Consider the following 15,100-nt stretch of genomic DNA (forward strand, 5'->3'; position numbering starts at 1 on the left):
CAAACAAAAGACCGCGACTAATCATTGTGCCTGGCGGAGGAAGTGAAGGATGGGTTCTGAATTCTTTGAAATTATGTGGAAAAAAACTAGAGGACTGCAATGTTGACTATCATAAGAACATGGAAGCTAATATTTTCGAGGAATGGTTTGAAAACACATTGATCCCAAATTTGGATGCGAATAGTGTAATAGTTCTTGGCAACGCTTCCTATCATTCGCGACAGCTCATCAAAGTACCGATTAAAAATTCGAGATAAGATGAAATACAAAGTTTTTTATTAATAGATAACAATTTGTATTTTGAAGATTACTATACCAAAAACCAACTACTTGAAGTTTTACAAACAAAAACATTTGAAAAAGTGTATGCCTATACTGAGACTTCCCCCCTATTTTTGTGTTTTCAAGAAAGAAAGAAGAAAGTTAGTGAAGTGTTTTTGAAGAAATCGATGGTATATATATGTGAGTAAGTAGCATTCAAGAGTATTTTCAATTGTATATATATATATATATATATACAATTGTTTTTAATTATTGTTTTCCAAATCCTTGGGATGTTTAGTGAGTCATCCCTTTTGTTGATGAGGCTTTGCTTTTCGATTTCGATAGCTTCCCTGAAGAATTCGACAAATCAGGATTTGGATTTGGAAAACAATAATTAAAAACAACCCCCAAAGACAACCACAAATTGATAATGAACCATCGCAGGTAGGAGAACCGCCAGAAGCCATTAACAAGCCTCAGGTAGAAAAACAGGTAGGAGAACTGCCAAAAGCCATCAACAACCCTCAGGTGGAAAAACAGGTAACAAATCCATACAACTTACGCAAGCGAAACCATATAAAACACCACAAGAAGAACCTAACATCAGTTACACCTCTCGAAGCGAAGCAGTAACTCGTCTTGATAATGCCATCTGAGATGATGGCGAAACGTCGACTATCGAATAGTACACAACGGATGAACACCCGGAAAAACAACACATCATATTCTACCATCCGTGAAAACCTACATTGTAATATATATGTTTATTGAATAACGAATTTAGCTCCCTAACTATATTATTAAAGGGGAACTGTTGGAAGGGTAGGTGTTCCACTATATCTTTTACTTGAACTATACCTAAGTAGACAAACTTTTCAGAATTACGGTATTGTAAAGTACAATAATATATTAACCTACGCACTTACTCACCTCCCTAGGTGAAGTTTTCACCCTAAACGACGGCATGGTCACGTTACTCGAATGATTTCGGTATTTACTGGGATACTCCACCGAGTTGTTGTACCTCTGGTGCGACGTTCTTTGTACTTTCCTGGGTTTCTCCTGGTGGGGCGTCGACGGTGGCGAATTCGACATCGTCGGCGTCGACCTAGCGCTCTCCGACGACGATTCCGAAGAAAAAGTTGCTAGGGTACAGTACGAACCTTCTGATTCGCCGAGTCTGAAACAAAGAACAAAAAAAACTTAAAAAATGCCACAGAGTTATAAAATTTCGTAGCTGGACAATAACTGCAGCAACAGCACTTTACAATACGAATCTTTGTTTTCCCCCATCGATAATGCTAGAGTCGTACACCGAGAGATTCATCATAACCCAGCGGCGACTCCAAAACCTTAAGCTGGTGTCACACTATGCGTTTTCACACTTGCGGTTGAAATGAATGCGTTTCAAACTAATCGACTCGAACCCGTCAAGATAAAAAAATGATAAAAATATATTGGTAGCAGTTCGTATAAGGGAGGTTGAGGGCACCAATGAATCACCAACACTTGGTGTATCTATTCTCTCACCGATTCAATGAAAATATTTGGCGATTCAAAACTTTTTCTCTTGCATTTTCATCACTGTATTTTTTTGTATCATCTCAAAGTGTATACTTCTACTAAATGCAACTGATGAATTTATCCGTGTGGAATATTGCTGCGTTTTAATAAGAAATTTGTCTACTTTCATAAAAACCAAAGTTAGGTTCAATGTAAGGAGATCTATTCAACAATAAACCCTTGCAATACGCCAGTGTTCCCTGTAGTCGACTGAATGGACCAAAATAGTGAAAGGAGGATTAGGATAACCCTACAGCGACTGCTCTGATCCTTAAGGCGGGTTTACACGGTGCGACAAAACGTGTCGACTTGTCTGCAGCGATAAGTCGTTACGTTTTGTCGGCGGTACTGTTTACTGTGTTCCGTCACTTCCAACTTCGCCACCAACTTCAGTTGAAGTTGTTTAACGATCAGTGGGTGTCATCCATCTAGAATGGTAAATGAATCAGGTGTACTACTAGAAATATAAGAGAGACTAATGAAGGGTAATAAGAGGAGGTTCAACAAATCTGAATATACGCTAGACTTTATAAGACATTCCCGAAGGGACCCCAAATCTTAATATAGAAGTCTGAATCGACTTTAAATTCCTACACGATATGTGATACGCCTTCAAAAAATGCGCGTTGATTACAAAAATAAAATCCTTGAAATGAAACAATTTCAAGTACGAATGATCAACTCGAGTTTTGAAAACATTATGTGGCACAAACAATGAACAATATAAATCCCCGATCAAAAAGGTTTGTTATTCATGGTTATTTGTCCACGTCCAATTCTGTGAACTACAAACGTGCAGTTAATGAGTAATGACAACATGTTGAACCAATGAATACATTAACAGTTTTTATAAATAATAACAGTGTTCGTCATATGTGGGAGCTTTTGTCACACATACATACATTCATACATTTTTTTAAGAATGTGGAGTGCTGACATTCCATTTTCTAATTCACTTTGAAGCTGTCACGTTTCATATTTCTATCTTGAATAAAATTTTTATCAAAAGTAAAATGGTTTTAGATAATTTTCAAAGTTAATATTTCACTTTTTCATTTTTCTAAGAATCATAATCAATAACACGAAGATCGAATAATTTTTAGAAAACGTTCTACTGGCATACTTTGCAGATTTAGCCGAAAAGTTGAAATATTCGACTTAATACGTCTAGACATTCTATCTGGAAGACTAATACATTGCATATTAACAATACTACTGATATATCAGAATATTTTAACGTTTGTAAGCGTTAATCAGATAGTTACCGTGCCAATAAATACCGAGTACTACAGAAATCACAATTTCAAGGTATTCATTTCGGAGGCTCCAGAGTTGATAGTTTTCAAATGTAGTAATTAAGTAAACAATTTCTTTCATTTTAGGTGGTTCTAATTTTTGACACAGAAGCCATGTGGAAATGATGAGCTCTACCGAATGGAAACATAGAAGATATGGTGGAAAATTATTTATTAACTTTCCCGACACAGGAAGACAAAAAATTAAGCTCATACATACAGACATACAAACAACGCAACGGCTTGATATCCAAAAGAAATTGCAAGATTTTCAAAATTAACAACCCACAAGAATTTACTGAGCATTGTTTTTGCAGAATTCTGCTATATTTTTAGTGGATTCTGGGGCAGATATAAGCACATTAAAAAGGCATGGGGGTTGGAGATCACCAACAATAGCCGAAGGTTGTAGCTGCAAGAACGAATGTTAGTGAAAGACTTTTTTCAAGTCCCAAAAAACAAAATATAGTCAGTTGTAGCAGTACTTCACATATGAATAAAAATAATTATAGGCATATTATAGATATTGAAAAGGTCACTTCTATAATAATCGATTAATGTCACTAAAATTGATGTTTAATGCCAATCGAAGAAGATGATTATTTTTTTATTGGAACTTTATTCTATCATGGACCTCTTTTTTCTTAAGTAAACAAGTGCAGAAAAAATATTTCTACGATATCTCCGTTACAATTAACAGTAGGTACGATACAATAAATAATCAACTTCATTGGTTATCATAAAATTTTCTAGAAAAAAGTTCCGATAATTTTTTTCGCATAATACGTTTCTCAACAATTCACATTATACTATACAGGGTGGCAACGAAATTATTGTTGTCCAATGCGCCATTCAATTGTTGAGGCCGATACTTTTAACAAAGCAACAACTCAACATTTCTTTCGGTTTAACTGTACCAAGTAAGGATTTTTCAACAGAACTCTACATGATTTTCACGATCATTCGATACAATATTCAATGATGTAAGATAAGACTACATTTATGACTGATTTCGACAAACAAAAATTTGAGTCGTCAAAACAAGAAACATTTTGAAGACTTTGTGTCCCGTCGCAGGCGGAAAGATCAAAAGGTTTTGGTGACATAATTAGTTTATTCAAAGTGTTGATCTGTGGTGAGTATAAATTTTGATTGTCGGTACTGGGTAGGCTGTTTTTATTGATTTGTTGTATTGTTGTTTATTGAATAAGATTTAATTTTTCCTTGTAGAACATGAGCGAAAAAAGCAACGGATAGTTGAAAATGCAGCAATTTGATTGCTGTTCGTGTAATAGAAATGACGGGAAACAGTTCACAACAAGCGAATCCGTTTGGTGTAAATCGTTTTTTTTTTCCGTAATTCTAATGAAAAATTATTTAAAAACTAGCATAAGTCCAAAAAACGGAATTTAACCGAAACTTTCCACAAAAATTTGCTGGGCGTCATTAGTTTTCCCAAACTTGCACAAACTTTGCCAATCCCTACAAAACTTCTAACTACTCAAACTCACTTCTGACCTATTAAAAGGTCAACCTGACGTAAATCAGGGGTAACGTTTATATAATCTGCTTAAAATCATTCCAACAATATCCAATAAACTCCAATAAGACTAATCCGTAATCGGAATCGAAACGTTGCGAAATTTTTTAGCTGCATAACGCTAATTGCAGAAAATCGTCCGCTTTCTAAAAGTAATTCAGTGGGATTTATATAAAAAAAAAGGAAAAAGGAAACACAAGACACTCTCATCAATTCCAAAGCAGATGCTCGTTAAATTTGTTTTGGTGCAGGGCACTGACCCCAGTCAACTAACTAACGACAATGACGTCACGGGAAGATAGGCTTATCGAAAAATATACTTCAAAGGACACAGCAGAGTTCAACGAAGCGCTTTATCCTTGTTATGTATGTGTGGCTTCTAATGTGACTGCGGTTCGGTTCATTAAACTGTCTAGTCACGGGGTATCATTTTTCAGATATTCAAGTGAAGGCCAGATTTTTAAAATCCAACACGAAACCAAATATACCAGATACAGAGTAGCTCGAACACAAACTTTTCAGTTTCTTGTGGTTTTGGTTTCGAGGGGAAACGATATTCCGCGTATTCTCATCCCCATCATTTTCGACCCTAGCGGGGTTCATTCCCAACCCCTAAACCTTCAACGGTAAAAAGGGGTCGCGTGTGAATAGACACAAAATTACCTTTTTGATGATTACCCTACTTGTTGGATTTCACAACAGCTACAATCAATCTATTTAAATTATATGCTTCAATAAAACCTCAGAAGCAGATATCTTCATCGAATTAAAGTTCCGTACATTGTGAAAGCTATTTTCCCGGTTTGTGAGACTACATTGTCAAGAGGTAACGGATGAAGTGTTTGTGTATCCGGTTTTATCAAATAGTGTTTAATTTAAATTACCTGATACGCGTGCAATTAACTATAGGTAGCCAGCCCTTATTGATGGTAATTTCTTCTTCAGAATTATCCCAATCCTGTCCGTAACATACAATACATTTGGAGTTGCTTTGGGTTGCAATTTCATATTATAGGTACTATGGTTGTGATGGTCTTAACTGCGCGTTTGCTCAATAACTGCCAAAGCTAGTGAATTTCGTTGTTCATCTAATGATAGTTACTCACCAAAGTTTCACCCATTTTTGACGCGCAGGAGGGTACGTATAGCGCCATCTACCCGCGAATAGATCAAGCGATAATGTCGATAATTTCGTCAAATACAGATCCCGAACTTGAAAGTTACAAACAAACAATCATACATACGGGTGAAGCTAATAAAAACGTGTTAAAAAAGTATCGAGAAGGAAGAAAAAAAACAAGCAATCAGTAACGTTTGACAGTGTTGACCAACAAGACCCAGGATAAATTAGTTCCGATCTCGTTTCAAACACGATACACCGAAATTGATAAATTTAAAATCTGAAAAACGTAATGTGCATGCTGCAGACCCTGACATACTTACAGCATTTGCTGGAACTCTAAAAACTGTATTGAAAGTTTTAAATTATATACCCTCTGACCACGAAATGATTGAACTCGGTATGGACTGCCAGCAAAAAAGTCTACAAGACAGCTGCGTCAATTATCGTAATAACATATCTGTCCTGGTGAGATGAAGACTTTGGGTTCTTGGAATCTTCAAAAAAGACTTGCTTACCAACCCGGATACAACAAATCAATATTGAAAAACAGATATGGCGACTGTTCACGAAATGTGAATAGGAACACGTTTCCGATCTATTGAAAAAATAGTCATCAAGAACTTATTACCTGATCTTTTCGACTCAACTTCTACTCTTCTAGCCTGGACTAGTCTTACAAATATTGGTGGTAAAAAAACGATTCGTAAATATTTTTAACAACCACTTTTCACGATGTTTTCCTGATTTAGTTATGATTTTTGAGGGTTGTAATAGGCAGAAATATTTGGTTTGATAATAGATAAATAAAAAGATCATTATTGGATTCTAGATTCCAAAACTGACCTGGAACCAATACTTGGACAGGATAAAAGGGAAAGCGGGTTTCGTACCAAAATCATTGGTACGAAACCAGATTAGAACATGGACCAATAAGAAGCACACAGAGTACTGGACAAAAGTACCTGGCAACAAACACAGTAGAACCTTCATTAGGGAACCGTCCGAGAAAAGAACCGAAGAACTACTTCAATATAGTAGGGATCGGCTCAGAATAATTATAGGGTTACTAACCGGTCATTGTCCGCTTAGAGGACACCTGAATAACATGGGGGTGTACAACAGAGACCTCAGCTGCAGATTATGCAACGAAGGGATAGAAACAGCTCTACACATCTTATGCGAATGTGAGGCACTGAATCACAGGAGGCAGGCAATATATGGAAGTACGAAATTACGTCCAGAAGAATATGACGAACATCCAACACGGAACCTGTACAAACTGATACAGGGAACGAGACTGATGGAATGAGTGTCATGAGAAGATGGGAGAATAAACGCAATAAACCCAAGAAGCTGCAGTGCTTTCTGGAGACTTGGACTAAACGGACAAGTCAGACAGCTCCCAAGGGACAAAAAAAAATTGAAAACGCTGAAATGAATTTTTCGAAGGATTATAAAATTTTTTAAAGAATGAATTAATGTAAAGGAAGCTTTATAGCATGGTAAACCAGTATAGAAAAGTTGGACCGTCAGAAAGACAGTAACAATAAAAATACAGGCAACAGCTTAAAGTACAAGAAAGAAAAAAAGAAAACCGTCCGCAAGAAATGTAGGTGAAAAATCTACCGATTACTGTCGAAGACCTGTCATATCAAGCATCAATCAAAGCATTAGCCAAATATGTCTGGGTACACTGCAAGTTTTTTGATGGAGACTCACAAGTTTCTGCTGTATGTAGAGAAAACGGGAAAACTACAAAAATACAAGGATACCCAACCAGATATATTTCAAAACTTTGGTGAGTACATTTACAATGCAGATAAATAGTTACTTCACAGTGACAACAATTTACGAGGGTGGTTCCAGAAGTACCGGGCCCAACAAAAGACAAAACTTTTGGAAAAAATATAATTTTTTTTCTCAGACTAATGCGGCCGTTTTTCCTTGATTTCTTCACTCAAACGTTGTAATAAGTTCGCATAATACTCGCCGTTGATAGTTTTACCTATTACAAGATAGTCAATGAAAATTATCCCTCACGCATCGCAAAAAACAGTCTTGGCAGCTCGTACGGCTTTGTGGAGGTGTTTCAAATAAAAGGATTGTACCACATAGCGATTACCAATTTTCTCCATTTTTACACATTCACCGAAAACATTCGCTATTGATGGCTGCCAAACAAATACTAAACAACGCAGAGTCTTCAAACTTGAAACATACACCTCCGTCTTCAGAAACGGACAAAATTTAGATTTACAGGCAGTTTTTCCTACTTTGTGTGAAAACTTCAGGTGACCCTCGTACTAAACAGACTAGATGAATATTATCAGAGCGAAATTCAGAGTTTATTCATCTGCATTTTCTGTGAAACACGTAATCTCATAGAAAAGAAACCGTCTCACTCCCTTGTTACGTCATAGTTTATTTCCACGGACTAAAGTCACATCTTGTAAAATAAGTCGGACGAATCCGGGACGTACAACCAGTTTTCTTGTGAATTTAAACTTGTTTTGAACATCATCAGATTACAAATGTGTTTCAATTTCATCTAGTAAATGGTTTCTTCAAGGTATGTGGTTTGTAAACTGAGCTCCTACCGCTTAGAATATTGTTGAAAGTTTGCTTTAAATGGCTATGGAAGCTTTCCCGTGATAAATAGCAGCATACGAGGGTGGTCTAAAAAGTTGACGATCTCAACATGAAGATAGCGGTACTCGGAAATGAAAGCTGGTGAATTTCGTTGTTCATCTGTTGACAGTTACGCACCAAAGTTCCAGCCATTTTGGACACGCAGTTGTTATGTAACAGCCGTTCGAGTGAGTTGATGTAGTGTTTTTGTGGGAATGGACAGAATCGAGCATTGAGCTGTCATTAAATATTTGTTTTTGAAAGGAAATACGCCTACGCAAATCAAAGATGAGTTGGATTTTGTGTGTGGGGGCTCTGCACCATCATTCACCACAGTGAAATTTTGGTCAACTGAATTTAAACGTGGCCGTAAGAGCTTGGGAGACGATGAACGTTCGGGACGTCCAAAAACTGCAACTACTGACGAAAAAATCGCCAAATTTCACCAAATTTATTTTCTTATTCATTTATTTATTTATACACTATTCTTAGGTTACACCCAACTACGGAACAGGGCTATAAGTCAATTCACAATACAATACAATTACAATAAGTTATAAGATAAAAACAATACATATAGAATTAGCTGAAGTAAAAAGACCAAATCTCAGAGATGGAACAATAAAAAATGTCGAGGTGACAACTTGCAGAATTGCATTTGACACACATGTTATGCAGAGGTGAACGTTTCAGAATATTTGTACGTGATGTTGGCAGATAAAAAGGATTAACCACTCTAGAGGTTGATCCAGGTACATTGAAATGAAGTTTTTGCAGAATATGTAGTTCAAGAAACAATTTAATAATCAGTTTGAAAATAAAAATTGTGGAGTGACAATCACGACGGCAACTGAAGCTATTTATAGCATGTCTAGCTAACAATGCATCATGGGGAAATCCAATTGGTGGATAGATATTGTCTGATCTATAGGAGAGAAAATTAAGGAAACGACGTTGTACTGATTCAACTTTTTCTGTATATGCATACATAATCTGGATTCCAGATTATGTATGCATATTCTAAATTTGATCTGACGAAAGCATTGCATAAGGTTTTCGATGTAGATGGATTCGAGAAATCTTTGGAGTCGCTTCAATGTGTGGTGAGAAGGAAAGTTTTGTGTCGAAGGTAACACCTAGATCGGTGAATGTGAGAGGCCGTTGAAGTGGAATATCGTTTATTAAATATTGATATGAAAATGGACGATTTTTCAGTCCCGTTTAAAGGAAGATTATTGCGAAAACACCATTGCTCAACACGTTTCAGATTGAGGGAGAGTTGAAGACAGTCCTCGATGCCATTGATCACATAATATAATTTCAGATCATCCACGTATATCAAACAGTTGATGTCAACTATCTCGTTAATGAAGGCGTTAATGAGAGGATGCTTCCTTGTGGAACACCCGAGGTAGCTGCATATTCCACAGACTTGAAGACATTGAATATAACATAGTGACGCCTGTCTGTGAAGTATGATACAAAAAGTTGGATCAAGGTTAGTTGGTGCTAGAAGACCGCCGAATTGAAATGAGAGAGATAGCAGAGGTTATGAACATGTCAAAAGAAAGTGTTTGTCACATATTGAATCAACATTTAAGCATGAGAAATCTGTCCGCGCGTTGGGTGCCGCGTTTGCTCACGATGTTCGAATGAACATTTCCAACACTCTTTTGGCGCCGTTGAGGCGCAATATATTTGATTAGTTACTGTAGACTTGGATACACCATTATACGCCCGAAACAATAATGCAGTCCAAACAGTGGACTGTAAAGAGGGAACCGGCTCGAAAAAAGCAACTGTTTTTTCGGCAGGGAAAGTGATGGCGACTGTTTTTTGGGATATTCATTACAGGAGGATACTACGCATCATTACTTGGCAGTCTGAAGGCAGAACTTGCGGCCACATTTGCAGAGAAAGAAAATCCTTTTTCACCAAGACTTACGGTTTAATGTTTGACCATCCGCCTTACTCACCAGAACTAGGCCCATGCGACTTCTTTTTGTTCCCTCATATGAAAATTGCACTTGGAGAACAGAAATTTTCGTCAAATGAATTGTGAACAATTATTTCGCAGAGGAAAACGCCGAGTACTATTTGGAAGGGTTAGAGATGGGAGCATCGCCTGGAGAAGTGTGTAGAGTTGAAAGGAGGCTATGTTGAAAAATAAAAAAGAAATCTGAAAAAAATGTCTTGAATTTTCGTTAGATCGAAAACTACCCCCGTATAATTCTTATAAACTCTACTATTGGTACCTAATTTATATCAAGCAAACTTTATTACTTAAAAACGAAGTATGTATTCAACAATTGAAGTGCTCTATCGCTGACAAAGTTCTGATAAACTATTTGACCCTCTCAAAGATAATGATAAATAACCTTCATTAACACGAATTCAAAAGAACTTGTGCAGCAATTATGACACAATCTGAATCTAATGAGATCCTACAAAACGTAACAAAAATTCAAAATTAAGCAAACCACTCAACTGAAGAATTATTTCTTATCGAATCAGTTTCTAATGGTTTCTTCCAAAGAATCACCTTGTAGTATATCCCCATCTGTTTCAGAAACCTACACAAACAGTTGAATAATAAGGTTACTGGAAAAAAGTACCTAGCATTGGTATATATAATTCACGATCAACCATACAAAATAAACCACAAAAAAGTACAATAGGAACAATTTCCAATGCAAAATGAATTGCCGATTCTAATCAGAAAGATTCGCCTTTGTGAACAGTTAACACGCGAAAAGTAAGCCAAAGTATAACCGGGAAAATAATTTTAGCAACAATGGCAAAATTACCGATTCAGATACAACAATAGTTGGTATATTAACTGAAGAAAACAATAAAATCACTGTCAAATTATGAATGCGCTCTACTTAATTCATTTGTCGCATTTCCTTTGTTATATTTTCGTTCGACCGTCACTAGAAAATTTTCAAATGATTGTTCGACAAATATGTGTGACATGGAAATGTAGTCACATGAAAAGTATTTTGAATACATGAATAGCAACTGATATTACAACTGAATAAAAATGTTCTATTGTAAAGAATATACACCGATGAAAACTTCAGAAAAATACTGAGCAGTAAGTATGGTATGTTATATAAGCTGGAAGATTGTGACTGAAAGTAGGTTGGTCAAACTTGACAATATTTGACAACTTGCTTCAAAGTACACAACGTATGTGAACAGAGTCGAAGAACGGTATAATTCTACACAAGCTGTCGTAAATTTCTCTTCAAGCTCTCAGTTATTTTCAAATTGTAAAATTGATCGATATGTTATATTTCATTAAAATATTATGATTTTGAATGAAGAGTGTTTCTAATTTCGAAGAGAGATGTTTTGTAATATATGTAAATATGAGCATTTTTGAACTTTAGGCCTTTTAAAAGGCGTCTAAAAAACTACCACATTTCGTAGAAAATCTACCCTTTCAATTAAAAAACAAAACAAAACATTTACAGCTATGGCAAACTTATTTATGTTACTGAAAACATCAATTCAGGTCTACAAACTCAAAAAAAATGTTTCTCTCTATGAGAGGCAGTTAAATAAAACGTTTTGAAGGAATGTGTAATTTATCTATCTTTGCACAACTTACTGGTCTACTCCATTGGACTGAAAAATATTCTTCAACACATACCATAGAAAACTTCTATCGAGTCGAATTTTTATTATAGGAAAATGAACCATAATCTTATCAAAATAATCAGTTTGAAACGTTCCCAAATGAAATGAATAACATCATTATCTCGAAATGCTAGCTGATTATTTGACCACAGTTGTAATTTTACACGCTCCACATTTCGTCTTTAACTGGGTCAGAGGTCTCGATTCTCGAATTGTGAACTAATTTATGCATCTGATATCATCAACGTTGAAATTGAATATATTCATAACATGTGCTGATTGAACCATTCAAATATTATTTTGAAAGCGAGATCCGAAAGCAAGTACCTAAAAGACGACAGAAACTCTCTCTTTTCATAAGATCATAAGAACCTTCCTGAACGTTTTGATCTGTCTGAATAATTTATAATATATTTTTTAAACAGAAGAATCCAGTTTTTTTACTATGCAGTAGTGAGGCAAAGATCCCGGCTCATTCATTAAATAAATTATTGTAAGGCCAAACAAATCATATTTTTTATCTTTTGCAACCAAAATTAAAGATTCGTCCACGTTCAAAAATGGTTATTAATTTCTGGAACAGATATTTCATAAATGAAATGAAATTTTTTTCGAACCAGTTGCGCTGAAAATAAATCGATTCAATTCAAAATTTCGAAGGAAGATCTTCCCTAACTCAATGAATTCATGAATTATGACAAGTATTAGTTAGACAATCTTGCAGAAAACGTCTTATATATCTACTGTGACATTATTTATTTATTTATTTATTTGTAATACAATACTCTACAGGACATTACAGAGCAGGAAATAACAGAGTATAATAAATACATCACAACCAAGTGACTGTAAAGTCTACAAACACTACAAACAATACAAACAAGTGACTATAAAGACTACACATTTTATATTTATTATAGGTGACAAAACAATTATTTTACGAAGTGGGATTTTATATTTGACAATTTGCAACTAAATATATCTAAATTATCACTATCAGAATTTGTTACTTTACACATGGTATGGATTGGAGAATTCTACAGAACATTTGTGCGAGATGTTTTTATATAGAAAGTACTCGGGTGTCTGAAACAGATTCTAAGAATACAAATATTAAACTTTTCCAGTAATGTTGGGCAGTCAACTATGCTTTTTATAGGTTAGTGCAACTATAATATTCACGCCTTTTTTCGAGACTGCAAAAGTTATGCTTTTGTAGCAATTCAGAGTGGGTTGTTCCTATTGGAGGATAAATGCCATCGGTATTTAGGCTTAGCAGTTTTAAAAATCGTCGTTGAATTGCTTCTATTCTATCAATGTGATATTGATAAAAGGGGCTCCACACAACTGACGCGTATTCTAACTTTGATCTTATGAAAGCATAGAATAAAGTTTTCAAGGTCGAAGTTTCTTTGAAATCACTACTGTTACGTGCAATTAATCCGTACAAACGACAGGAGGAGGTTACAACATTATCGATATGCCTATTAAATGATAGTGCAGTGTCAAATGTGACGCCAAGATCAGTAAATGTTTCTGGTCTCACCAGGTAAACGTTTTCTATTGAATAATCAAAGATCAAGATATTCGTTTTCAAACTGTAGGACATGGTCTTACATTTATCCGGGTTCAGTGACAAGTTATTTCGATAACACCATTCTACAACCTGTCCTACGTTTGCTGAGAGGTTCACACAATCATCTATGTTCTCAACGAGGCAGTATAGTTTAAGATCATCGGCATATAAAAGGAAATACACATCTATAACATCTGCAATATCATTAATGAATAGATTGAAGAGCAACGGTCCCCGATTTGAACCTTATGGAACACCGGCAGAAGCACTATATTCGGTAGATTTGAAACCATTGAGCTGAACATATTGTTTTCGATTCCGTAGATAGAACTGAAAGAGTGCGATTAAGGATGGAGATAATTCAAAGGCTACTACTTTGTTCAGTAGAATGCCATGGTCAAGCCTGTCGAAGGCCTTAGAAAAGTCTGTGTAAATAACATCAGTTTGGGCCCTATTGTCAATAGATTCAGCAATATGTCGTAACTCGTAATTGTTACATATTCATTATTATTTTTATTCCCTTCATCTACAAAACCAGCCGAACTCTGAATAATATTACGCCCATAGCGAACAAGCAAATGTACAGCCACTGGCAACAACGTAACGTACCCTCACATCCGTTAAAAAATCGTTTCAAGTTCCAACAAGCGGTTGTCTCACGAGTCACACTCAATAATCTTCTGTGAATTTATGCGAGCTGACGAGAAAGTTTAGTATTTCTATATGTGATTCCAAGCTCTGAATGTGCGGTACTTCGAGCCAGATCAAACCCGATGTTCCTTATTATTTACTCAGATGTGTTCCGTCGCTTATATAGGGTCTTCCAATAGGGACACCTGTGAAATTAGTTATCATTTATTCGGTCTGTTTTGCTCAATCGCCATGGACGGATATATCATTAACACGTGCGAATAATAAGATTGTTTTATCCAAATGGATGTTCTGTTCGGGCAACGTACCGCGCGCTTCGTCTATTTTACGGTCACCATGATCAACCCACCGAGAGGACTATTCGCAATGTGGTGGATGTCCACTGGTTCAGAAAACGATCGACCAATACCCGTACGTCCAAAAAACGCGATATCTGCCGAAAACATTGGCGCTGTCTGTGAGAGTGTGCTGATGAATCCGAGGCAGTCGATTTGGCGTCGCTCACAAGAAGTCGGCCTTTCGCAGACCGCAACTTAGCGAATTTTGCGTCGTAACTTGGGTATACACCCGTACAAAATTCAACTGAACCAGGAACTGAAGGTAAACGACCATAGACAACGACGTGTGTTCGCTGAATCGGTTCTGGAGCAGTTGACAACTAAACCTAATTTTCATCGAAATGTAATCTTCAGCAATGAGGCCCATTTCTGGATGAGTGGCTACGTGAATAAAGTTGTCGAATTTGGGACGATACCAATCCACATGAGATCTAATAGTCCAATGCATCCCGAAAAAGTAAATGTTTGGTGTGGATT

At 36.1% G+C, this 15,100-nt stretch overlaps 1 protein-coding gene across 2 annotated transcripts in view; it reads right to left on the minus strand.

Moving 5' to 3' along the window:
- Positions 1-15,100, minus strand: part of LOC111504173 (protein BTG3) — a 136,400-nt gene that overhangs the window by 9,173 nt on the left and 112,127 nt on the right. For both annotated transcript variants that reach the window (XM_023158676.2, XM_023158684.2), the window contains exon 4: positions 1,195-1,444. In XM_023158676.2, the coding sequence (XP_023014444.1) occupies positions 1,195-1,444 (250 nt within the window). The remainder of the gene's footprint in view (positions 1-1,194; positions 1,445-15,100) is intronic.

This window comes from Leptinotarsa decemlineata, unplaced genomic scaffold (genome assembly GCF_025532065.1).
Source record: "Leptinotarsa decemlineata unplaced genomic scaffold, Ldec_3_MD MMD2_tig00001719_RagTag_RagTag, whole genome shotgun sequence".
Taxonomy (NCBI): Eukaryota; Metazoa; Arthropoda; class Insecta; order Coleoptera; family Chrysomelidae; genus Leptinotarsa; species Leptinotarsa decemlineata.